The sequence below is a fragment of the Cervus elaphus genome, chromosome 25 (assembly GCF_910594005.1).
Source record: "Cervus elaphus chromosome 25, mCerEla1.1, whole genome shotgun sequence".
NCBI classification, from domain to species: domain Eukaryota; kingdom Metazoa; phylum Chordata; class Mammalia; order Artiodactyla; family Cervidae; genus Cervus; species Cervus elaphus.
The window spans coordinates 35,039,965-35,065,680 of record NC_057839.1 but is presented as its reverse complement, the minus strand read 5'-3'; the positions used below and the strand labels follow the sequence as shown (position 1 = coordinate 35,065,680).

General features: G+C 38.6%; 1 protein-coding gene across 1 annotated transcript in view; it reads right to left on the bottom strand.

The window, feature by feature from the left end:
- Nucleotides 1-25,716, bottom strand: part of OXCT1 (3-oxoacid CoA-transferase 1) — a 159,373-nt gene that overhangs the window by 22,661 nt on the left and 110,996 nt on the right. Inside the window, exon 14 of the mRNA XM_043887930.1 lies at nucleotides 8,328-8,417. Within this exon, the coding sequence (XP_043743865.1) occupies nucleotides 8,328-8,417 (90 nt within the window). The remainder of the gene's footprint in view (nucleotides 1-8,327; nucleotides 8,418-25,716) is intronic.

The following is a 25,716-nucleotide window of genomic DNA, read 5'->3' as shown; positions in this document are numbered from 1 at the left end:
CATAGGACTTCAGTGGAAAGACTCAGCTAGCTCTGAAGTGGAGAACAATTGCTATTTCAAATGGTTTTTACATGTGGATGTAATAACAGTTTGTAGTTACACAGGCACATTCTCAGGGGAAGTCCAGCCAAATGAGACAATAGATACAGCAAGTCATTTCCCTGAAAATAGTCTTCAGGGCTTTGAGACCTTAGAATAGAAGGCCATTTTTCTTCAATATAACACAAAGGTCTTTATCATGGCCTTTTATTTTCTCTCCTAAGACTGCATTCTATGGTCTCTAGACGAAGGATGGCAGAGCCCAGGACTGAGCAGAAATTGTTTTCTCTTTCCATCCCTGAACTGCTATGATGCCTTAGAAAGCCGCTCCGAGTGTTAGCTTTCCTATCAAGAACTATGGATACTCAAGATCACAGGACCTCATGTTATTCACTTAATTAAGTTCTATAAGACATTTTAACGGGCTTTATTGGTTGTTGGGCTGTGTTCTGCTATTTTCTACCATTATAAAAATTTTTTTTTGCAGGCGTGTCAATCATTAAAGGACAAATAAAAAAGACAAAACCATGTGAAGATTTCTATTTTTAATGGTGAATGTTGTTTTTTTTCCAAACAAGCCTAGCCAAGAAGTTTCATTAACAAATTATAAAACAGCGACAAGCTCTTATGAATGGAAAAAAATTAAACCAAATGAAACTGTTAATTAAGAATTATTCTCACAAAAGAATACTTTCTTTATCTTGGGATATTTTTCAATGTTGCTGAAAATTATCTCAAGGATGTTTCTGAGAAAGCATTTTTTAAAAAACTCTTTCATATTTGCTGGCTTTTGGTAATATATTTGATCCAAATTAAAAAGGATGAATAAATCTCATTTATCTATACTTTGTTTAATTCCTCTGCACAAAAAAACAAAGACAAGGTAAAACTATTCAGGATTCCATATGACACCTTTGCTATCAGATATGAATTGGACTTAATAAAAGTATTATTCACAAAGACTTATTCTCAACTTCATGACCAAAAAAAGACAAATGAACGTATGTATGAAACAGAATCCGAGACCTAGAGAACAAACTTCTCACTGGGGGGAAGGGCGGGGAGGATGGCCGGATGGGAGGTTGGAATTGACCTGTACACACTATTATATTTAAAACAGATAACAACAAGAAGCTAGTGGATAGTTCAGGGAACCCTGCTCAATATTCTATAATAACCTAAATGGGAAAAGAACTTGAAAAGAATAGATATATGTGTAACTGAATCACTCTGCTGTATACAACATTGTTCCTCAACTATACCCCGATATAAAAGGTAAAAAATAAGGTTACATTATATTAGAAAAGCAAGACAAAGTAAAATAGTATTCAAGATTTTGATATGACTGCTTTGCTATCAGATATGGATTAGACTTAATAAAAATATTATTCTCAAAGATTTATCCTCAGCTTCGTAACAATATAATTATGACTCTTTTTATCCTTTAGAATCCAGGCCTCCTACTGTAATAAAAATAAAACCCAAGCCTGTTTCAGAAATAGAGCTCTCATTTATGTTCTCAAAAATAAGTACCGGAGCTTTGCCTGTTTCCAATAAATGACAACTATGACTGAATTTCTTTGCTTTTGTGCTCTGAGAGTTATACCCTTAGGAACACATTTCCAGTACACAATACTGAGAACAAAACACTTTCCTTTATATTGTTAGTGATGATGGTAGTTGCCAGACAGAAAAGTTTAGTAACAGAAAAGGGAGGCAGGATATATAGGTTCTCAGCTTGCTTCTGATCTTAATTTTCTACTTGACCTTTATCAGAATGTTTATAATCTCCATGAAATTTGGCTGGATTATCTTTAGAAGGAAAACAGTTAAGACCTACCTTTGAAGAGTGTTAAAAAATAGAGGCAGTTTATGAACATGTAACTGCTTGGAAAAAGTTAAAAGTGTTCAAATATGCTCAAATTAATGAATTCAACAATTACTGATTCCTTATATGCACCGAGCATGATTTTCTTCAGCTATTGTGATAGAAACAGCCCTGCCCTCATGAACTCACATTCTAGTGCAGAAAGGAGATGAAGAATCATCAGAAGAGGGGGGAATTTCATTTTGTGTAATAATCAGGGGAAGCTTCTCTGGTATTCTGAACAGAGATCTGACTGAACTGAGGAGGCGAGCCATGCAGATACCTGAGGAAGAGCTTTCCAGGCACAGAGAGTAATAAGCGCAAAGGCCCCGAGGCAGAGAGTGTTTGGAATGTTCCAGAAACTTACAGGAATAGAGTCTGGCTAGAGCTCAGTGGGGAGAAGGCAATGGCAACCCACTCCAGTGTTCTTGCCTGGAGAATCCCAGGGACGGCGGAGCCTGGTGGGCTGCCATATATGGGGTCACAGAGAGTTGGACACAACTGAAGCGACTTAGTAGCAGCAGAGCTCAGTGGGCAAGTGAGAGAATCCCAGTAGCTGGAATCACAGAGGTACTGGGATTGATGTTGACAAACCAGGGAGGGCCTTAGAGACAATATGTAGCACTCTGAACTTGATCTAAGGGAGATGGGAAGCCATGGAGAGTTTCTGTAACCAGAAAGAAGTAATATAATCTGATTTATATTTTTAAAACATCCCTCCTACCACCATGTGGAGAACTGTGTGTGTGTGTTTCCACCCAACTCTTCTTTTGTTCTCTGACAATAGGGACCTCAGCATGCACTGCCCTCCAACACCAGTGCCTATTCCCCTGACCTGCATCACACAGGTCCCTTCAAACTCTGCCCCATCCATCAGATCTCCACGCAAATGCTGCATCCCATGAGATGCACTCTGATGTGTAACTATTCTAAGTATTGGTTTCTATGACTCTACCCCCATGAGACTCTGACATGTTTAAATGAAGGACCACATCTTTCTATTTTTAACTTCCTCAGAGCCTGTTATAGTGCTTGGCATATAGTAGGTACTCAACAAATATTTGGTGCCTGCGGAAACAAGTAAATTAACATACTTACATACAATAATTCTGCCAAATGTCAAAAAAATGACCAGAAAATATTCTTATCAAAGAATATTCATCAGAGGATGGAATATGCTAAGCCAGCAAATTCATAAAATGCTGGCTCATTTATATTTGACGGGGTAGAGGTAGAAGTGAGCCATATAAAAAAAAGAAAGAGAACAGAACATGGAAACAACTAAGAACTTGAAACAACACGATGTATTTGTGGAGATCCTAGAAGAAATGAAGCCCTGGAAACAAAATGAGGTGGGCTTCTGGGGAGTTGATGACAAAAGACTAGGAGGCTCAGGTAAGCTAAAAAATGTGGCCCTAATTCAATCCAGCTTTAGTTGGAGACTAGTCACTTTGGCAGTGGCATGGCATGATTGGTTACCAGGAAAGAAAGTCTGCCTAGCAGTAAGAGGACCTTTGGTATGCTATGCAGATGTGACAAGGACCTAAACAAGCAGAAACGCACAGGATGGAGCAGATTAAGGGGTATTGTGGATGCAATGCATACAGAGCTTGGTGCCAGGGGAGGGGCAGAAATTCCATGGGTAATTTCCAGAAGGGGCAGGGACATCATCACTTCTCCAGTTGGGCTAGCAGATGGAAGGTTTTTAGAGGAAATGATGATTTTACTTGTATAAGCATTATAGTTGAGGTAGTTATAGAACAATCAGAGGGGAGTTGTCTTAACAGGGAAGAAATATAGTCCTAGAATTCATCAGACAATTCCAGTGTGGAAATAAGGATCAGGGATCCACTAAGTGAAGAATAACAGTTGGGGCCAAAAATTTATATAGTATCCAAGAAAGATGCAGAGGGTAAGAGGTGCAGAGGGTCTTGGATGAAGTCACATGGAGCCCTGGAGGAACTAATAAAAAAGAGAATGTGGGGTCTAGGGATCCGGGTTGTTGAGAACAGCTTTGCACTGGGGTAGCATGTGGCTTACAACTTTGGGTCCAAGGCTACAGTTAAGGTCTTTCTCAGAAGACCAGAGAGGAGCAAAGAAAGTCCAAAGAAATCGGCTTTATCTTTAAGAGTATGATCCAGAAATTACATGGGTTCAAATGCTCAAATCCCACTGACTCAAACTTGGTCACATGGATTGAGGGCAGGAAGAGAAGGGGATGACAGAGGACGAGATGGTTGGATAGCATCACTAACTCCATGGACATGAGTTTGAGTAAGCTCTGAGAGATGTGAAGGACAGGGAAGCCTGGCATGCTGCAGTCTATGGGGTCGTGAAGAGTCAGACACGACTTCATGACTGAACAACACGCAAGGGAGGTCTGGAAAATGTAGTCTGTCACTAGGCTACAATGCGCCCAGCTAAAGCTTGGGAGGCTTCTAATACAAAAGGGAAGAAGGGGGGATGGGTACTAAGGGACACAATTCTCGTTGCTTTCCCTTAAACATTTTGCAGAGAGAATTCTCTGGCGGTGGTCCAGTGGTTAGGGCTCCTTGCTCCCCCTGCTGAGTGAGGGCAAGGAGTTCAATCCCACAAGCCAAATGACATGGCCAATAAATAAATAAATGCATATTTTGCTGATATCCATCTCAACAAAACAAGGAGAACTTTGACAAGGAAAAATGAAAAAAAAAAAAAAAGAGGTAATTCTGAAACCTGATGCCTCCAGAAAATGGCTGGTGTGGGTGGGATGGTGATACACAGGCTAACTCTTGTGAGGATGCAGCATGGAATGGTATGATGAACATGGACTAGACCAAACTGAGTAAAACTTCAAGCTCTGCCACTGTCCTAGGCAAGTTTCTGAACTGCCTACATGCCAGCCTTACATTACAGCGTCACTGAGAGGTTCATAGATTCAGTATCTACAATGCCATACATAGCGCCTTGCACCTAGTAAGGACTTAAACTCCTACTCCTTTCCTTAATTTCTCCCCATTTTTTGAGGGCAAAAGAAGGACATGCCAAGAGATCAAAAGAAGATAAGAAAGAAGGTGGCTAGACACCAAAAACTACAACTACTTTTTTGTAACTCTGCCTGGAACCTCGATGCCTAAGTTTAAATGAAAGCCACTCTACAATGCCAGTCTGACACCAGTGCCTGTTCTATGTCTCCAGAGGCAGTTTCAAGGCAAGGAAAATGTTATGATGGTTACTCTAGAGCAGCACTGTAGGCAGCCAGGCTTCAAATACCAGAAGCTGCTGGCTGGCTGTAAAGACTTGCAAGGAAAGAGTTTCCTTTGTTTGATTAAAACACTTGTAAATGTCAGGTCATGCTATATTTGTAAGTAACCTGCATCTGTAACCCTACAGATGAAGAAAAGGAGCAAAAAGCTATACCTAAGACCAGTTGATGGCTCCATCCACTTACTGAAAAAAAAAATTAGCAGCCCAAGAATACAAGCTTATATTGCTTTCTTCAGATTTTAATTCTTCATGCAAACTATCCACTCTGTATCTTAGAAAACTCTAGGGATTCTCCCCCCTAGGCTGTCCGCTTAGTCATAAGGCAGCAGAAGTTACCTAGCATGTCTAAAAGAACTGGTCATTAACTGGAGAGGCCACTAGGAGTGAAAGAACTCTCCTCTCTCTTTTCTTTCCAACCTCTACCAATCTTCAGGCAGACAAAAGATGAAGGAAAGAAGTGGTAAGGTCCCTGTGTTTCCTTAAGTTGGACCAGTGACAATGAGTCCAGGTGAACAAAATACAGTAGGAATCACATTCCAGGAGTAAAAAGTGAAGGTGGCAAAAAAGAAACTTCTTCTTTTGGTTAGTTTTCAAGGTTTGTTGTTGTTTAGTTGCTAAGTCATGTTCAACTCTTGCAACCCCATGGACTGTAGCCCACTAGGCTCCTCTGTCCATGGGATTTCCCAAGCAAATATACTGGAGTGGGCTGCCATTTTCTTCTCCAGGGATCTTTCCAACCCAAGGATCCAATGTGTGTCTCCTGCATTGACAGGTGGACTCTTTATCACTGAGCAAACTGGGAAGCCCAGTTTTCAAGGTTATCTAACTATGCAGTATGAAGAAATCACTATTATTATTGCATCCTCCTGTCAATGGTTGTTCAACTGCTGGTTGTGATTTTGGGGTTCTCGCAAGAGGAGATAGATAAATACACGTCCTTCTATTCTGCCATCTTGAACCAATCTCTTAATCACAAGTATATTTTTTGTTAGTTTGTTCAACTGAAAATATCTAGGGAAAATATCTAATTTTAGTTCTGGTCTAAAAGTCAGTGCCAATTTCCTCACTGAGAGAAGAAAAACAAGAAATGCTAAAAAAAAAAAAAAAAAAAGAAGAGTATCTTCCTTCTATGAAAAGCTTTAATAAGGGACTTCTAATCAAAGTTTGAAGGACCATGTTTCCTCTATCAAAAATTCCAGCTGAGGAGAAAGAAAACAGTTTGGGGGGAAAAGAGAAGTGAGAAAGAGAGAATTTGCTAAATACAGGCCCAGTGTTTTGAAAACGAATGCACAAAAATAATCTGAAATGAGTCGGACTTCACTGCCTATGCGTCAACATTGAAGGAACAACAAAAGGAAAGTCGGCAAGAGCTTTCTCCAAATAGACATTATGTTCTGGAAAAAATTTGGATTTGATTTGGGTGCTTGGCATCCTTTTGTCTCTGAAATGAAGTATTTTGGATGCTTTTTGCAAGGCACTGCTCAGAAGTCACCTGTGTTGGTTTCATTTCTTTTTTTTGTTGTTGTTGGTTTCATTTCTATTGTTCCATATTTATGCTTCACTGCTCAGTTTTCAGTGTTTACTAAGCAATTTATGATAATTTTGTATTTATTACAGTTTTCACAATGAAACTGCTTCATGATACACATCATTCTGTAACAGAACTCCCCAGGGGAAGCAAGTCAAATGCAAATCCTTCAGATCCAGGCTCTCCAACAACACTTCATCACCAAATAAAAAAAAGTGAAAATGACTACCACTTCCACTCAAAATAGCAGGTATCAAGGAAACGACCCTGATGCTAGGAAATATTGAGGGCAGGAGAAGAAGGGAATGACAGACGGCAAGATGGCTGGATGGCATCACTGACTCAACGGACATGAGTTTGAACAGAATCTGGGAGATAGTGAAGGACAGGGAAGCCTGGCGTGCTGCGGTCCACGGGGTCGCGAAGAGTCGGACACGACTTAGCGACTGAACAACAACAAGGTGAAAACAAACAGCTTTTGTTTCAAAACTAATAATTTTAAAGGAGAATGAGCAGAGGACATAGAGAGTGAAAAGGGTACTCATCATTCAACATCAACTTTGCAAATTATCAGAAGCCCAGGGATTCAGGTCAGGAAGGCAAGTAAGCTCAACTGGTTCAAATATAAATGAGAAAAGAATAAGAAAGGAAGTCATACTGATAGCTTGGTATTTAGAAAACTGGGCTTCAACGTCAGAGGTATCAGGACTAATCTCAGTTCCACTAGTTATGTAATCTCAAGCAAGTACTTAACTTCACTGAAACTCTGTTTCTGGACCCACAATAAATACCTATATCAAGCTCATGGGCTTGGACAGGCAAATACACACGGACAGCTTAGTGTACCGTTGGAGTAAAATAAGCTCAATGAACGGAAGCCATCACCATTGTAGGATAATGATATCATCATCATCATTAATTACACACCACAAGGTCAAGGATTCTTGTCCATTTTTAGTCACAGCCAAATTCTAGCAGTGCCCAACACAGAACAGGCATTCAATAAACACTGAATAATTTATCAAAATAAAAGTACAATATTCTTCAGAATAGACCACTTGCTGTTACCAAGTCCATCATTTATTTTCTAATGCCTTCTCAAAATGGAACCTCCACAGCCTTAGTAAAAGGCCATATTAGCCATCTGAAAATAACTGCTTTTAAAAACCCACATTCTGTTGCATTTTCATTTTTCACGGAGATAGCAACCACTATAACCACCTTTAAACCTGAATCAGAATTCACTGGCAGCCCAGTGAGCTTCCACTGCACGGCAGAATGAGTTCCATTCCTGGTTGGGGAACTAACAGCCCTCATGCCGCTGAGTGTGGCCCCAAAATTAAAATTATCTACAAACCTGAACCAACACCTCTTCCCTAACATCTTTTCACTGCCTTTGAAGACATTATCGCTTTTACCTTTAATGTGCAAGTGAGGCAAATAATCAAAGAATGTCCTGATGTTTGCTTCAAAGTTAAAGATTTAGCTGAATGATAATAAATAATTATCTTTATTTGCAATGTTTTGCTCTAAAATATAAACGCCATCAAGTTGCATGATCCAGAGCAAACAATAAAAACCAGAGCCATGTGACCTGGTGCTCAGGATTTCAGCCTAATGTGAATTTCCACAAGTAGCCCTCCTTACCTTTGCAGAATGTTCCATGGTGACCACTACTTTGGTTCTGGCACTGGACACTAGATCCATAGCCCCTCCCATTCCTTTCACCATCTTTCCCTGCAAAACAAACAGAAAATAAGAAGCAATTCTCTTTCAACCTTTCCGTATGTGGTATAACAAAATTAACTTGCAAGAAGTTGCTGGAATAATTAATCAGAAAAACTCATTGACCTTCATTGCTTAGTACTTGAACTTTATCACCTTAATATTCTGTTGTTCTCTATTATTCTGTGGATGAAGGATAAGTTCAGGATAAATATTACTATGTCACATTTATTAAATATAGCTAACATTATTACATCAAAGAAATATTAGCAACAAGGCAATCAGTGGATAAGAAAAATCTCAAGAATCTTTCCAAAATTCTGGGCACATTACTACTATGAGAATAATAGATTAAAATCTATATACCCCTAACATTCATTTCTTTCTTTTTAAACAACAATTGGCACCACTGAGTCTTCAATCACAGACCCTTTCTAAAGCACTCTTGGATGTCCTGCAGATTAAATGCCACTAGGTAATAAACTAACGGATTAGTGGTGTTTCCCTAGTAATGATTAATATGAAAGATGGGTCTGTCTTTCTAAAACTTGGCACTTACCTTGCTCTTACAAAAATAAACCAAAACAAAAATATGTATTTCTGTGAAGCAAAAACGGAAAACAGAAGCAGAGTTCAGGATCCTTTCATCAAGATAATTCTATTTTTGTTCATCTGTCCATCTCCTCATTCATTAAACATTTAACAACCACCTTCTCTGTGCCATACACTCTGAATAATTCCCACTGTCTAGTCTGTCTCCTAGTTACAGAATTTTGGAAAAAGCAAGTGCTTCCAGAGATAATGAAATAAATTCTTACTCAAGTAGATTGAAGAGAAATGTTTCTAACACCGAAACCTCCTGAAAATTTAATATATCTTCTCATACAAGTCCTCTTGCTGATTTGACAGTAAATGCTTACAGGGCTCTCGCTTCCTTTTCCCTAATTTCATAGCTTTAAGGAGATCACTCACACCTGGCTTTAAAACAGTCTCAAATCCCCTGATTTCAGAAACATTTCAGAGGTCAAAGCAACACTGCATTAACATGAATTAGACAGGAAATAGAAAAGAAGGGAGTAAGGAGTCAGGATATCTTCGTGGTTTGGAGCTCGTCACTAAATGATGTGAGAGGCATGGCAGTGGTTGGAGAGTGGAGCAAGGAAGGCGCAGAAGAGACAAAATGAGTCTGTCTTCAGACATGTAAGTCTGCCATGAAGCAGAATATCCATGTAGAAATGTATAATTTTATATTTTTATAAGTCATGCTTTCAACCTTACTTGGTTGCAATTTTAAAAAGTTAAGCACCAAGTCATAATATTTCTGTAGAGAACACTGATACGTCATGGTACAAAATATGAAAGTTATAGATGGAAGCAATGAATGTCTATCATAAACTCCAATTCTTAGAAGTTTGAAATTTTTAAAGCATCAGAAGACACTAAAGCTAGTCCATTGTAAAATATCTCAAACTGCTGTGGTAAGAATATCCAGCCAGTCTGAGCTTCCACACATGGTGCCCTTGGGCAGACTAAGAGTGTAAGTGCCAAAGAATGAGAAAGCCAAAGAAAACTGGAAACTAAGCTAGTGCATTAAACGTTCCTTAAATTAAAAAAAAAAAAAATTATTTGAATTAGAATATACCACAGTCCAATTTTGTCTGTTGTGACACAATGATACTGGTAAAAGTTTATGACAGCCTCTAAAAAGAAGCTCGTCCATTTTAGGTGAATCTGATGTATGTATTTTAAACCACTGTCAATTATTTAAGATTACAGAGTACCAACTAGGCACATAACACTGTGCTGGCAGGAATATGAAGAGCTATAAACCATGTTGGAAAGAACTAGCTCTTTGTTTCTGTTAAAAAGAACTTTATCCCTTGACTCAATGTAAATGAATAGCCTTCCTCATGTAAAGGAATTCAAATGATCTAATGTCCTGTCCTCAAAGCACATGCTATGAGTTTTAAAGCACTATTCTGAAACTTACACATTTGTTTCCAAGAGTGAAAAATGCAGAAGATTAAGTGCAGAACACCTGAGATCTATTAACCCATTGTGTGTCATGTGCAAAACACCAAGAGACAGGTTCAATCCCTGGGTCATGATTCCCTGAGGAGGGCATGGCAACCCACTTCAGTATTCGTGCCTGGAGAATCCCATGGACAGAGGAGCCTGGCAGCTACAGTCCATGGGGTTGCAAAGAATTGGACACGACTGATGTGACTTAGCATGTACACACACAAATCTCTCTGAATTTGGGCTCATTCTTCATAATTCAGGAATAAGAATATCTGCCCTACCATAAAGCTGTTGTGAGGAATGGATGAAATAATGTATGAGAACTGTGGAATAAACTAAAGTTTGTAAGTTTACCAACTTACATACTCAGTCAATTCAGTTTCCTGAGTGTCCAATATAAGCCTGACATAGTACTGGGTGCTAGAGTTAGAGATGATCAAGACAGGCTTCTTTCCTCATAAACTTCACCATCGAGGGAAGGGAAAGCATCCTTGTGTAATTAAAGCGACTAGGATTAATTAAACTTCTTCCCTGTAAAAGAAGCATTCTCCACCTCTCCCTCATCCCAAGGCAGAGTTAAGTGCCTCTTCCCTGTGTCCTTGGCACTATTCGGTATGTAATTCTGTCAACAGTGAATGGCAACTCTCCTTTTCTCTCTGTCATTGTACTGTTTATTATTACTATTACTACATTATAGGTGCTTGGATGAATGAGTGGATGAATGGCTTCAACTAACATAGGTATGTTCGAGCTCTAGCAGAACACTGAAGATGCAAATGCTAACTGTGCCTGGAGAGGCAGGAATGGGAGGAAGAGGCTGGGGTGGGGGGTGTCACAGAAGAGATGCTTCACAAAAGCAGTCTGCCAAACGGGAAAGTGACTCCTAAGGGAAAGCAATTCTAGCAGGTTAACAGGAAAAACCTTCAAATGTTTGTTTTCATATTTTTTAAGTAAGTTCATTGTATTAGAAAAAGAAAATACAACATTTCCTTCCATTTCAATTCCCAAGTGATTCCTGAAACAGAATCAATTACTAAAGGAAAACAACTTATTCTATCTATACCAGCAGGAAAAAAAACAGTTATATAAGACATACTCTCTGAAGCAGGTGGGAAATTCAACACCGTCTTTCAACCCTGCTCAGCAGGCACTCTTCTGGGACTCAACTACTTGCACATCCCAGTTCTCTACTGCAGCTGGGGAAGACATGTGCCTGAGTGCTAGACAACGGAAGAAAGGGAGGAGACATCTGTGGTTTCACGTTCTGGCCCATAAAAACCTCTCACATGGAATCCTTCATGCTCCTTCAAGTTCTACAATCTGGACACTGACATCGTAGATGACTGAGCTTCCTTCAGCCTGGGTCCGTCAATGATCATGTGGAGCAGAGCCCACTTATTCAGAAACAAACTGCATTGTTCAATACAAGTGAAAAATAAACATAAAAGGTGCTAAACCACTGAAGTCAGGAGGCTTATCTCTTACATCAGCTAGTGTGACTAATAAAATGGTGTGTTGTCCAAAACAGTTCTATGTAAGGGACAGAATTCTGCACAGAAACAGAACTAACTGTTACAACTGCACAACAGTGGGGGACCTGAGGCCTCTTAAGGAGACGTTTTACCACTGCTCTTTGCAGGGGGCGGGGAGGTGTGTGTGACTCAGCCAGATACTGTCCTAGGCACTGTAATTACCTGTTTATCCAAATGTCCTACACACTGCTTGACATTTGATAGAGTTGAGATACAGATCTCATCTCCGTCTTCATCTCCCTCCCAGAAACCCTATATCCTATTCAACATACAAAATAAAAAGCTGATAAAACAGAGAGGTTAAGGAGCTAAAAATATACTTTTAAATAAATCACAAGAAAGAAAGTGGTATTTAGAGAAAAACAGGCCTATAATAAAGAAGAGATTCTGGGCACGATTAAGCACTGGGCCAGGGTGACCCAAAGTGTGGCTTTCTTTAGAATCTCATCAGCAAATGCACGTTTCTTGAATGGGGCAACTTCAGCTCTGAAATGTGTGCTGCCAGCATAATGGGGAGACGGCTGCTGGGTACTCGTTTCCGAGCCAGCTCATCTTCTGGGCTGACTCTGACATCAAGTACGAAAAGGACACTGAAGTAAAACGCACCAGGACGCTGCATCCTGTACTGTTTAATACGACAGTTATAAAACTTTTCTAAAAAGATACTGACTCAAGTGTTATCCTCCATTCACAAATATTTCCAGGGTCTATTGTGAACCAGGAACTAAAGAGTTAGGAATAAAAAATGAATATGATCACCTACCTTTTGTCCTAGGAAATATATTTAAACCAAAATAAATATTTTAAACACATTTTTATTTACTCTGATCCTATTTCCTAATATCAGAATTCTAAAGAAAAGTGAAGAAAATTGTTAAAATACCATTTAAAATAAAACATAAAACATACTGAAAATGATTCTTGCCATCATCTTTATCATTAGTATATAAAAGTAACGGCTTATTTTCAGATCTGTTACCTCTAAATATTCTGTTCTTAAGTGAGAAACAATGTACAATCTACAGAAACAGTTTTTAAAGCATTTTAAACTAATGCTATGTGCCCCACTGAAAAATGTGAATCAAGTGTAAGAAAAAGGGAAAGATAGCTGTTATTTATTAATAAAGCTAGTGCTTGTTGTTCAGTATTAAATACCAGAACATTAAGAATCCATCTCAATCCAAATGTAAGCTTCTTTATTTCTATCTCAGTTCCCCATTACTAAAAAATGTTCTAGGAAAGAAAAGGACCTCTAAACATGTTCCCAGCTAAAGTGCAGAATAGAGGCAAAGTAAAAAACATAATAATCAACATTTGTTTAAACAAAGAGAGAAAGGTTACAAAAGATTTACATTTTGCTTTAGCTTAGTAAAGTTATAACAGAAGTACAAAAGAATATTTCTCTTTTCTGTTATACTTTGTATTCAAAACCAAGAAAAATGTGACTTTCTTTTCTAAGATTAATCTATATTTCCCAGGACAGGTAAATTGATCATGTAAACCAATTAATATGTAACTAGAAATGAAATAATAGTCTCTACTGCTAAGTAAATTGAAAAAATTGCTTACAACAAATATCAGTTATCAATCATAATATGGGCTGAAAAGAAAAGCATTATTTAAAAAGCAGTACTTGAATAAACTCAAAATTTCATTTTAGTAAGCACTCTTGCTCCTGTTCTCTCTGAGATCTTGTTTCATCAATTATCCCCCTCTTTGCAGACCCTTCAATACACTGAGGTCAGATTTCTGTCCTGATCATGCCCTTGAAGTGAGAACTACTCAATCCAATCTCTAATATTTAATCATTTGATTCAGTAACATTGAGGGTTTATTTTACACATTCCTGGGCCTTTCCACTACATTTTGCACTCTTTTCCACCAACTTCTGGACACTCTCTATACTCACTGGCTTCCATGGTTCATAAAATACCTCCTACCCTCTTTCAGGCCCCTTCTCGCATCCTTTTTCCCACACCAGCTTTGTGTGTTGGCCAACTTAAAACCTCTACCCTTGGCCTCCGGCTCTTGTTACCACTTGTTCTCCATGAGTGACTTCATCTGTGTGCTCATGATATAAATCACTCCATCTTTGATGTTTCTAAACCCACATTTCAGCTCAAATCTCTGCTCTGAGTTTTGGATTTCAATATCCACCAGTCAACCGGGTGGCGCAATCTATTGGCTGATTCCCAAAATAATTTCCTCTTGTTTCTGGGCAATTGGCTACATTTCCCAGCCTTCCTTGAAGTTAGGGTTCATCATATGGATAATCTCTGACCAATGGAACAGGGTGAAAGTGATATATACTTCCAGCACTGGACCATAAAATCTTCCAAGAACAAGGTTCCATGTTTTTCCCCTTCCTGCAAACTACATGTTGAAGATGGTGCAGCCACAGAACAGAAGAAATCTCAATCCCTGAATTATTGCACAGAAGACAGCTGTCTGCCAATAAGGAGTACTCGTTCTGGTCCTATGGGAGTGAGAACTAAAAACTTCTATTATAGTATGTTAATTATTCATGCCTCAACTCAGTATGTTAATTATTCATGCCTCAACTCAGTATAGTCCAAATTAAATTAAGCATCTTTTTCATGGCAAATCTCATCTGTTCACCAACTTCCTATTTCAGTTAGAGGCCAACCATCGCAGGGTCCTAATCAGAAATGTTCCTATCTCTTGCTTCTCCTTCACTACCTATGTACAATCAATGAGTCATTCAATCACAATATTTCTTGAATCTGACCATTTTTTACCCTAGATAAGATCTTTATGACTTCTTCCCGAGTGGTGTTATAACATCCCTACTAGTCAACCTGTGTCCAGCCTTGACCTTGGGCCTGTGCTGTGCTTACTCTCTCAGTGACATCTGATTCTTTGTGACCCCATGGACTGTAGCTCGCCAGGCTCCTCTGTCCATAGGGATTCTCCAGGCAAGAATACTGGAGTGGGTTGCCATGCCCTCCTCCAGGGGATCTTTCCAACCCAGGGATCGAACCCAGATGTCCCACACTGCAGGCAGATTCTTTATCGTCTGAGCCACCAGAGAAGCCCCTTGACCTTCTCAAATCTTTCCAACTCACAACCTCAAAAATAATCTTCCTAAAATTAGCATTTTATGTAATTCCTCTGCTTGAGACTCTTCATTAGTTCCCCAGTGCTACAGGGTAAAGCCTAAGCACCTCACTCAGTCTGGCATACAAACTATGATGGCCTGGCCTGGACCCTCCTCATCTCCTTACACCCCAGTTCCCATGTTTATTCCAGGAATAGTGAGTTTCTGGGCTACCACATACAGCTTCACACTATGCTGTAAGGCTCCACCCTCATTCTATCAAGTGTACTCCAGGTCACCCTTTGTGTATCAATCATGATTACCTCCCCAAGGAAGCATCCACATGCCTCTGCCCCATCCCATCAGCAAGACAGATTAGGGACCTCTCTTAGCTGCCCTCACAGCATCCCTGCTTACTCTCATTGCAGAATCGGTCACAGGGCCTGCATGAGGATCAGCGCTGATGTTCCACTGGCAAGTAGTGATGAGGCCTCATCACTAATCAATCCAGGTAACTATAATTGAAATTCTTCCTCATGAGAAGCATTCCATTCCCCTCTCTAACAAACTCTGTCCCACCCACCACCACCATCTAACAACTTTAAACACAATACCTGGCCTCCAAGACAACCCAGCTACGACTACCATATGCTGTGATCGATCACATCTATTGTGATTCATCAGTATCTGTGCACTAAAGAAATCAATTATCTTTAAATAGGAAAAAGGAGCCCTAGCTATTAACTACACTGATTCTCTCATTTTGTGAAAGTATAAACACCACTCAATAGTGCCTACATAATTCACTTTTGAATGGGGGGAATGTGGGTGAATTCAGCTCAAGCTACTTCAAGTAAATAAAAAAATTTCAATGTGCATAAAATTGATTGCAGGTCATTAACTCCACCTTTGTACAAGAAATTGATTAAGAATTTACTAAGTGAATAGTTAAAAGTAGAAAATTTTAATATTTTCTTTTCCTACGGTATAAGCCATATATGATGAAGTTTCCCTGGGTTATAAATGAAGCATTTTGGGTAGGTTAACTTCTTACAAGGTCAGACAGATTGACAGCCTGATTACTTCGTTTGGTTAATAAAATGAACAGCAGGAGGAAAACTCTATGTGATTCTTAGCTCTGTTGTGAAGCTATAGCTTCAGTCTTCATAGAATCTATTCATTATTCTGCAAGGATGGAAACAAATATCAAATAACGTGCTAGGTGAGTTCACCTTGTTTTATCAGACCTCCTATAGAAGGCATCAATAGAAAGAGCTTGAACAAGTGCTCCAGGATAGATGTAAGGGGATTTGTTTTTATTTAACATGATTAAGTATTATTACAGTATAAATAAGTTATTTAATTGAACTTTTTTACAGTATAAATAAGTTATTTAATAAGAATTTAATTTAATTTATTAAATACAGCTAAGCACTGGCATTTCTGGCCCTGTACATTAACCAGAAACAGGATAAACACAATATTTTAAAATCCAAGGGTAAGTTATTTTCTTCATTAACAACCTCTTCTTTCCATTGGGTCACAGAGAGAAATGCATTAGAATCATATGAAATTGCCCCTATAATACAAAGAACTAACTCATTGGAAAAGACCTTGATGCTGGCAGAGGTTGAAGGCAGGAGGAAAAGGGTGCAACAGAGCATGAACTGGGTGGATGGCAGCCCGACTCAATGGACGTGAGTCGAGCAAACTCCGGGAGACGGTGCAGGAGAGGCAAGCCTGGTGTGCTGCAGTCCACGGGTCACAAAGAGCCAGACACAACTGAGTGACTGAGCAACAACAAAACAAAAACATGTGTGACCTAAAAACACAGAAACTTCATATGGCTGATTCAAATTAATGTTCTAACAGTGGGAACACAGATCCCATTTACTATCACACAGAATATCTTTAAGGGCTTATGTTATTTTTAGGAAATCCCTAGGTAATCACAACAAAAATGACAGCTAAAATACAAATGGAAAGATAACAATCATTTTTATGTCTGCATGTATAAAAATATATCAACACCCTTCAACAACTCACTCACATGGAATATGAAATTATTACATTAGTTTTGGAAATAGGAAATAATCTTTCTCACAAAGTTTGTCTGCTTCTTCAGAGGGGGTGTGGGTTGGTTGGAATGAAATGGGGGCGGTGAGCATAGAACCATGGGCAAAAGCACACATGCTCTATCACCTCCTCCCAGTCTGCAAAGCTCTAAAGAGCACAATTACAGAATTATTATAATTACACAGCCATCTCTGACAGCTGGATGAAATTTTCAGAGAGAGAGGCACAGTGACTGAAAGAACATTACTAAGGAATACATCAAAATCATTACCAGTGTTTTTAACCACAGCAGAAAAGATCAAAAAACAGTGTAGAAGATAATTTAAAAGCTAAACACATACACACTTAAGAACAATTGTGAAAGAGCATAAGGGCTTCCCAGGTGGGTCAGTGGTAGAGAATCCACCTGTCAAGCAGGAGACGTGGGTTTAGTCCCTGGATCAGGAAGATATCCTGGAGAAGGAAATGGAAACCCACTTTGGCATTCTTGCCTGGGAAATCCCATGGACAGAGGAGCCTGGTGGGTTACAATCCATGGGATTGCAAAAGAGTTGGACACGACTTAGCAACTAAACGACGATAACAAATGCTATGTATACTAAATGTAGGTTCTATATTAAGCAAGTTAGACCATTAGGTAAAAGAACATGAAACCGTTCTGACTCTAGACTAAATTACTAAGCACTCTGTTTAATTTCCAAAGCATCCTCTAGATTCAGCTGAAGATCCTGTTTAATGATTGCTCATTACTCACTGAGAGTTAACATCTATGAACGTTCACAGTGAATTGATAACCCATTAGTCATTGGTGGAGAGTCTTTTAAATTTTTTTCTCCTAAGCAAATCCAGATCTGTAAAATGTATACCCAGTGCCTCTCACATGTGAAGACAGTTCTCATTCTGGTTTCCTCAGAGAGCATACTCCACTTTCAGGACTAGGAGAACCATGTGTAACATTATTCCAGAGATTCAGATCCTAGGACTAGCAGGAGGTCTGAGCTCCAAAAGGGAGAGCACAATATCTTTGTGAGAAATACCCAATTCTGGGAGCCAACATAGAATACTAAGGAGCCATGTCAGTGTGGAAGGGTCCTGACATCACAGGCATCAGATGGTTTTAGGAATCAAGGACAGAATTTCTCCTCTGAAGACCCTGGAACTGCAAGTGCATGGACGGTAAAATGGCTCCTCCTCAAACTAGGGAGAAGCAGGTGGAAACCAAGAAACTTTTCAAACACTGTAATCAGGTTTAAAAAATTAGTTTCTGGGGACTTCCTTGGCAGTGCAAGACTCTGTGTTTCCACTGCAGGGGGCACAAGTTCAGTCCCTGGGCAGCATGGCCAAAAAAAAAAAAAAAATTTTTTTTTAAGCCTCTATATAAAAAAAATTGGAGATTTTCCACAAAGTTAATATTTTTGAAAGATACTTAACGAGGGATATTGAGGAAGCACTTAACTGGCTCAGTGATAAAAGAATCCACCTGCCAATGGATTCTTGGAGACAAAGGAGACACTGGTTTGATCCCTGGGTCAAGAAGATTCCCTAGAGAAGGTCATGGAAACCCACTCCAGTATTCTTGCCTTGGAGAATCCCATGAACAGAGGAGCCTGGTGGGCTATAGTCCATGGGGTTGCAGAGAGTCAGACATAAATGAGCACATACACATTCCACACTATCTTTTAAGTCAACTGTGCCAGATAAAGCTCTTAGATGGCAAGAGGGAGGAATGGGGGAATGGTTCTAGGACTAAAAATGAAAAATGAAGTGTCTTTAGAGAAAATTAACAAAAAATCCTCTTGATGAAGATCTTGATAATGTAGAAATCAAAATACCAAGGTCAGAATGACAAAAATATAAAAGATATTCTTCTGAAGTAATGAGAAGAGGGTAGAAATATAAACACATAAACTTTAACCTATTTCTTGATATGTTGGTGCTTTAACTCCCTATACTTTGTAAGTGACCTGATTTTAAGTTTCTGATCTTGATGGTTTCTGTAACTTTATCTCTGGCTGCTCAGATGGTAAAGCACCTGCCAGGAATGAAGGAGACCTTGGTTTGATGATCCCTGGGTCGGGAAGATCCCCTGGAGAAAGAAATGGCAACCCACTCCAGTATTCTTGCCTGGAAACAATGGACAGAGGAGTCTGGGAGGCTACAGTCCACGGGGTCACAAAGAGTCAGACACAAATGTGCTACTAACACAACAACTTTATCTCTAACTGTCCATGGTATCAGAGACAGATTACATACAAGACAAAACAACATTAAAAATCAATGGGAGGGCTTCACTGGTGGCTCAGTCGTCAAGAATCCGCCTGCCAGTGTGAGAGAACCTGGTTGAATCCCAGGTCCAGGAAGATTCCACATGTCAAGGAGCAACGAGGCCTGTATGCCACAACTACTGAGCCTGTGCTCTGGAGCCCGCGAGCTGCAACTACTGAGCCCACACGTCACAACTACTGAAGCCTGAAGACTTTGGAGCCTGTGCCCCACAACAAGAAAAGCCACCGCAGTGAGAAGCCCATGCACTGCATCCAGAGAGTAGCCCCTGCTCGCCAGAACTTGAGAAAAGCCCACAGAGCAACAAAGACTCAGCAAATAAAGAGTTTTTAAAAAATCGTGTGAACACAAAACTTGATTATTTCAGACCTGTTTTCCATGGAGTCTAAGTTGAGGTACATTCTAAGTCTAATACTTACATTAGGTGAGTAGCAAGAGCTGCAGTGAGAAAAATTTTATTCCTTTTGCTGCTATAACCCTGTGGCAAAAATGATTTCATTCACATTCATCTGGAATTCAGGTATGGCAAATATTTGGAGCTGTGATGTACTCCCAAAAATATCATTTTTATTCCCAAGAATGCTATTTTTGGGCTCCATATTTAGAATGAAACACACTCTCTTGATAACCACTTGAGACACAGCTATTCAGGAAGGAGTTGCTTTTTTCTCTAACCTCAGTTCAGTTCAGTTGCTCAGCTGTGTCTGACTCTCTGCGACCCCATGGTCTACAGCATGCCAGGCCTCCCTGTCCTTCACCAACTCCCGGAGCTTGCTCAAATTCATGTCCATCAAGTCAGCGATGCCATCCAACCATCTCATCCTCTGTCATCCCCTTCTCCTGCCTTCAATCTTTCCCAGCATCAGAGTCTTTTCCAAAGAGTCAGTTCTTCACATCAGATGACCAAAGTACTGGGGTTTCCGCTTCAGCAGCTGTCCTTACAATGAATATTCAGGACTGATCTCCTTTAGGATGGACTGGTTGGATCTCCTTGCTGACCAAGACACTCTCAAGAGTCTTCTCCAACAGCACAGTTCAAAAGCATCAATCTTTGGTGTTCAGCCTTCCTTATGGTCCAACTCTCACATCCATACATGACCGCTGGAAAAACCATACCTTTGACTAGACTAGCCTCAGTGAGCAGATTTAAAATGGAAAGTTGTTTATCTTTAGTATTCAAAACTGTATGAGTGTGAGTTCACATGCATATATGTGTTACTTAGCTTTGTTCATTGAGAAGGCTTAGGAGCAACGACATCACGGTAGGTACAAGCACATCCAAACACCCAGATCTTGGTTTCAAATACCACTCTCAAGCAAAAGAAACCAGGATTCCTTGGAGAAATAGCTGATACTAGGTACAATAAAAATATAAGATGAACACCTTGTAGTAACAGAAAGGAAGTACTCAATGAAAAAATTTTTAAATGGAGGTACATGGAAGCCAATGTGAAAAAATTCCCAATGGCCATAGTTGGAATAACTTGGGTGTGAAAATAAACAACATGGCATTGGATGATAACTCAAAGCATAAAATATACATGAGTCCATACTGCCATAAACAAACAAATGGTAGAGAAGAGACAAATCTCTCTCGAAGAACTGCATATAATATATAATATCTTTAAGAGATTTTTGAGGGCGAGCCCAATCTGCTGACTTGCTTTTAAAGAATGGAAAGGGAAAAACAGTAACTTTATAGTAAACAAGCCCCATGAACAGTATCTTAATCAAAAGATGAAGGTTAATGTCAACAGGGTTATCATGTGGCTATCCTATACTCCCTAACATGATGCAAAGAGAAGAATATTTACCTCTATAGTACTCTTTCCAAAAACTCAGAACCTCACTCTAATGATGAAAAAAAAATCAGACAAACCCACACGGGGGAACGTTATACAGGATATCTGGCCAGCACTTCCCAAGACTATCAAAGTAAAGAAAAACAAAGAAAGACTAAGAGGGTGTCACAGACCAGAGAGAACTGGGGAGATGTGACAACTAAGTGAAGCGCGGTACTCTCAACCGGATCCTGGAAAAGCAAGGAAACATTCACGGAAAAACTGACAAAATTCAAACAGAGTCAGGAGATGGATATCAATGTACATGAGAGACCTGCACACTGAAAACTGTAAAACACCGATGAAACAAAATTTAAATGAAAGAAACTCTATGTTCATGAGTTAGAAGACTAATATTATTAAAACGTCCATACTATCCAAAGTAATTTACAGATTCAACGCAACACCTATCAAGATACCAATGACTTTTTTTTTATAGAAATGTTTTAAAAATTCTAAAATTTATCTCAAACCACAAAAGACCCCGAATAGTCAAAGCAATCTTGACAAAGAAGAACAAAGCTGGAGGGATTATATTTCCTGATTTCAAAATATACTATAAAGCTACAATAATTAGAACAGTATCATACTGGTATAAAAACAGACACATAAATCAATGGAACAGAATATAGGGCTGTGAAATAAACCCACACATATACAGTCAACTGATCTTTGAGCTAATTGCCAAGAATATACAACAGAGAAAATAGAGATTTTCCAATAAATGATGTTGGGAGAACTGGATATCTGCATGGAAAGGATATAACTGGGCTCTTATAGGGATAACAAAAGGCAAGAAAAGCAAAAATAGGCAAGGAGGACTACATCAAACTAGAAAATTTCTGCACAGCAAAGGAAATAATCAATGACATTAAAAAGTAACCTAAGAAATTGGAGACAATATTTGCAAACCACATATCTGATGAGGAATTAATACCCAAATATAAATGAAACTCCTACAACTCAACAGCAAAAAAATCAAATAGTCCAACTAAAAAATGAACAAAGGACTTGAATAAAAATTTCTTCAAAGAAGACATACAAATTGCCAAGTGAAAGTCACTCAGTCGTGTCCAACTCTTTAAGACCCCATGGGCTATACAGTCCATGGAATTCTCCAGGCCAGAATACTGGAGTGAGTAGCTGTTCCCTTCTCTAGCATATTTTCCCAACCCAGGGATCAAATCCAGGTCTCCCACATTTCAGGGGGATTCTTTACCAGATGAGCCACAAGGAGAGCTCAAGAATACTGGAGTGGGTAGCATATCCCTTCTCCAGTGGATCTTCCCAACCCAGGAAGTAAACCAGGGTCTTCTGCATTGCAGGTGCATTCTCAACCAACTGAGCTTATCAGAGTAAAGTATATGAAAAAGATGCTTATAATCACCAACCTGCAAGGAAATGCAAATCAAAACCACAATATAGTATTACCTATTGTTTAAAAAAAAAAAGATAAGTGTTGACAAGGATATGAAGAAACTGGAACCCTTGAACACTGTTGGATGGAATGGAAAATGATGCAGCTGTTACTGGAAAATAATATGTCAAATGCACAGTAATAAGCGATTATAATAATGAGGGAAATCAAGTGAAGGGAATATGAAAACTCTTCTAACTATCTCTACAGTTTTTCTGTAAATCTAAAATTATTCCAAAACACAAAGTTTATTTTTTTAAAACCTCAGTATGTGGCTTGTTCCTATAGATTTTGTTTTTTGATTAAAATGAAACCAATACAGGTTAGTACTCAGATTTCCCTCAGTGAGGGCCTCTCTTAGTAATTTTTTAGACAATTGCTTAAAAACTTTGCAAAATCTGACTCTAAAAACAATAAATTTATGACAGTTAAATGAATCTGTGTTTTGTTTTTAGCTATGATCTGTTTTCTTGTAGTAACTGAATTTTATTCCAATACGGAGTACACTAGCTTAACAGAAAGTCTTAAGTTAGTATCTGGATAAAGAACAAGAAAGATAGTTCTGAGAACTGTATGTGTGGGCTTTTCATTGTTCTTGTTGTTATAATTTTCTTTTTGACACCCTTCACCCATTTTTCACACCTCCACCCCCAACCTCTAGCAACCACCAACCTGTTCTCTAAACCTATAAGCTTGTTTTTGTTTTTTAGATTCCACATATAAGAGAGATCATATGGTATTTATCTTTCTCTGTTTGACTTATTTCACTTGTCGTAATCCCCTAGAGGTCCATGTATGTTGTCATAAATGGTTAAGATCTCATTCTTCTTTATGGCTGAGTAATACTCCGTTGCATTTGTTTATGTGTGTGCATACATACATATAGCATAGCTTCTTTATTCATTCATCCATAGATTGTCACATATGTAGCTACCATATCTCAACTACTATAAATAATCCCTCAATGAACATAGAGGTGCATATATGTTTTCAAGTTACAATTTTTTGCTTTCCTCAGACAAATACGCAGAAGTAGAACTGCTGGTTCTTATGGCAGTTCTATTTTTAATTTGGGGGAAACATCCATACCATTTTGCACAGTTGCTGGGCCAATTTACATTCACATTAACAGGGCACAAGGGTTCCCTTTTCACCAACACTTATTTCTTGTCTTTTTTGGCTGCACCACATGGTTTAGGGGATCTTAGTTTCCTAAGCAGGGACTGAACTCAGGCCATGGCAGTGAAAGTCCCATGTCTTAACCACTGGATTGTCAGAGAATTCACTTTTTTGTCTTTTTTTATAGTAGCCATTCGAACAGGTGTGAGGTGATAACTCATGTGGTTAATTTACATTTCCCCAGTGATTAATGATGTTCAGCATCTGCTCATATACCTGTTGGCCATCTGTGTATTTTCTTTGGAAAAATGTTTATTAATATCTTCTGTCCATTTAAAAATTAGATTGTTTGGTTTTTTTGCCATTGAATTGCATGAGTTTTTAAAATATTTTGGATATTAGCCCCTTATCAGATACATGATATGCAAATTAATTTCTCTCATTTGGCAGGTTGCCTTTTCATTTTGTTGAGGATTTCCTTTGCTCTGTTTTATTTTTCCCAGTAAATAAACTTTGCCATCTAAGTCATTATTATTTTGATAAGCCAATTCTGATACTAGACAGCTTAGGTTTTTGATAGAGCATTTTTTTTTAAAAAAACTTGAAAAATGGTAACGAGGACCTTTTAAAACAATGTTCTACAACCATACTATTACAAGTTTGAAAAAAATCAGAAATACAGACTGGATCTTTGTTCTATGATACATAATGTGCCATTTCTACTTTGTACTATTATTTCATTTTTCCTGTTATGGCTTACTTTTTCCATAGTAAGAGAGAATCTTTCAATAAACACAATTTATGAAGATAATTCCTCATTATAAACAGTGCTTACAAAAAGTAAGTATATATTATTTAAACTTTCCCTTACACAGAAAAGAAAATACAACAAAGAAAAGTTAATAAATTACCTGAAGTTGTTAAGAACAAGTCAGAAAAAAATTGAAGTCTTTCAAGTTTTTTCTGGAAGTCATAACTTTCAGAAAAATGTAATTGAATCTCCACAGAAGATGCTTCTTATTTAAAATGTCCATTATGTTGGACCTATTGCACTATTTTTTTTTCTTATTGATCCTAATCTATTGTATGTTGTTAATTAATTTAGTTAAGAAGCAGACAGCAAGCCTAGAGATGATCTATATAGTTTCAGTTTAAACAACTTCTAAAAATACAGTTGGATCCTTAAGGACAAAAATTAGAAAACTTTCCAAATGTGCTTATAAACAAACCATGTATCCTTCACCAACCTGAAAGCCATGATTTAAGAAAATTAAATTTCCTAAAAACTACATGACTATGAGCAGAAGTCACATTCAGGATGGAAAATGTTAGCTGATTAAGGTTCTAAGTGCCAGAGTAGTAAGTTTATTTTTCATAATGTTCTGGCAGTAAGAAAAATGTTGCACTTTTTAAGGGAGTTAGTTCTACATTGTTTGTGGATTAGCTTTTCAGACTCTGATTATCTAGACGATAGGCTTATTTCTTTTTTCATTTTAATATGTACTTCTTTGGCCCTTTATTATTAGTAAGTACAGGATCCCCACCAGAAGGTGGTGTTTTGAAAAACAAATGATAAGACGCAAATCATGATAAGAACTCTCCAATCAGGAATTCTCTTATCGAATTCTACTAGTGCTCAAAGTTATAACAATATTCCATAAATAACGAAACAGAATGAAAGGATAAAACATGTCAAATCTCTTATATATGAGTTAAAGCTTATGTTAGTGTTAGTCGGCTCAGTTGGGCCCCACTCTTTGCGACCCCATCAACTGTAGCCGCCAGGCTCTTCTGTCAACGGGATTCTCCAGGCAAGAATACTAGAGTACGTAGCCATTCCCTTCTCCAGGGGCTCTTCCAGACCCACGTCTCCCACGCTGCAGGCAGATTCCTTACTGTCAGAGCCACCAGGAAAGCAAAGGACTCTGTGTCAAGCCCTTGTGCAAAACATACTTATGTTTTT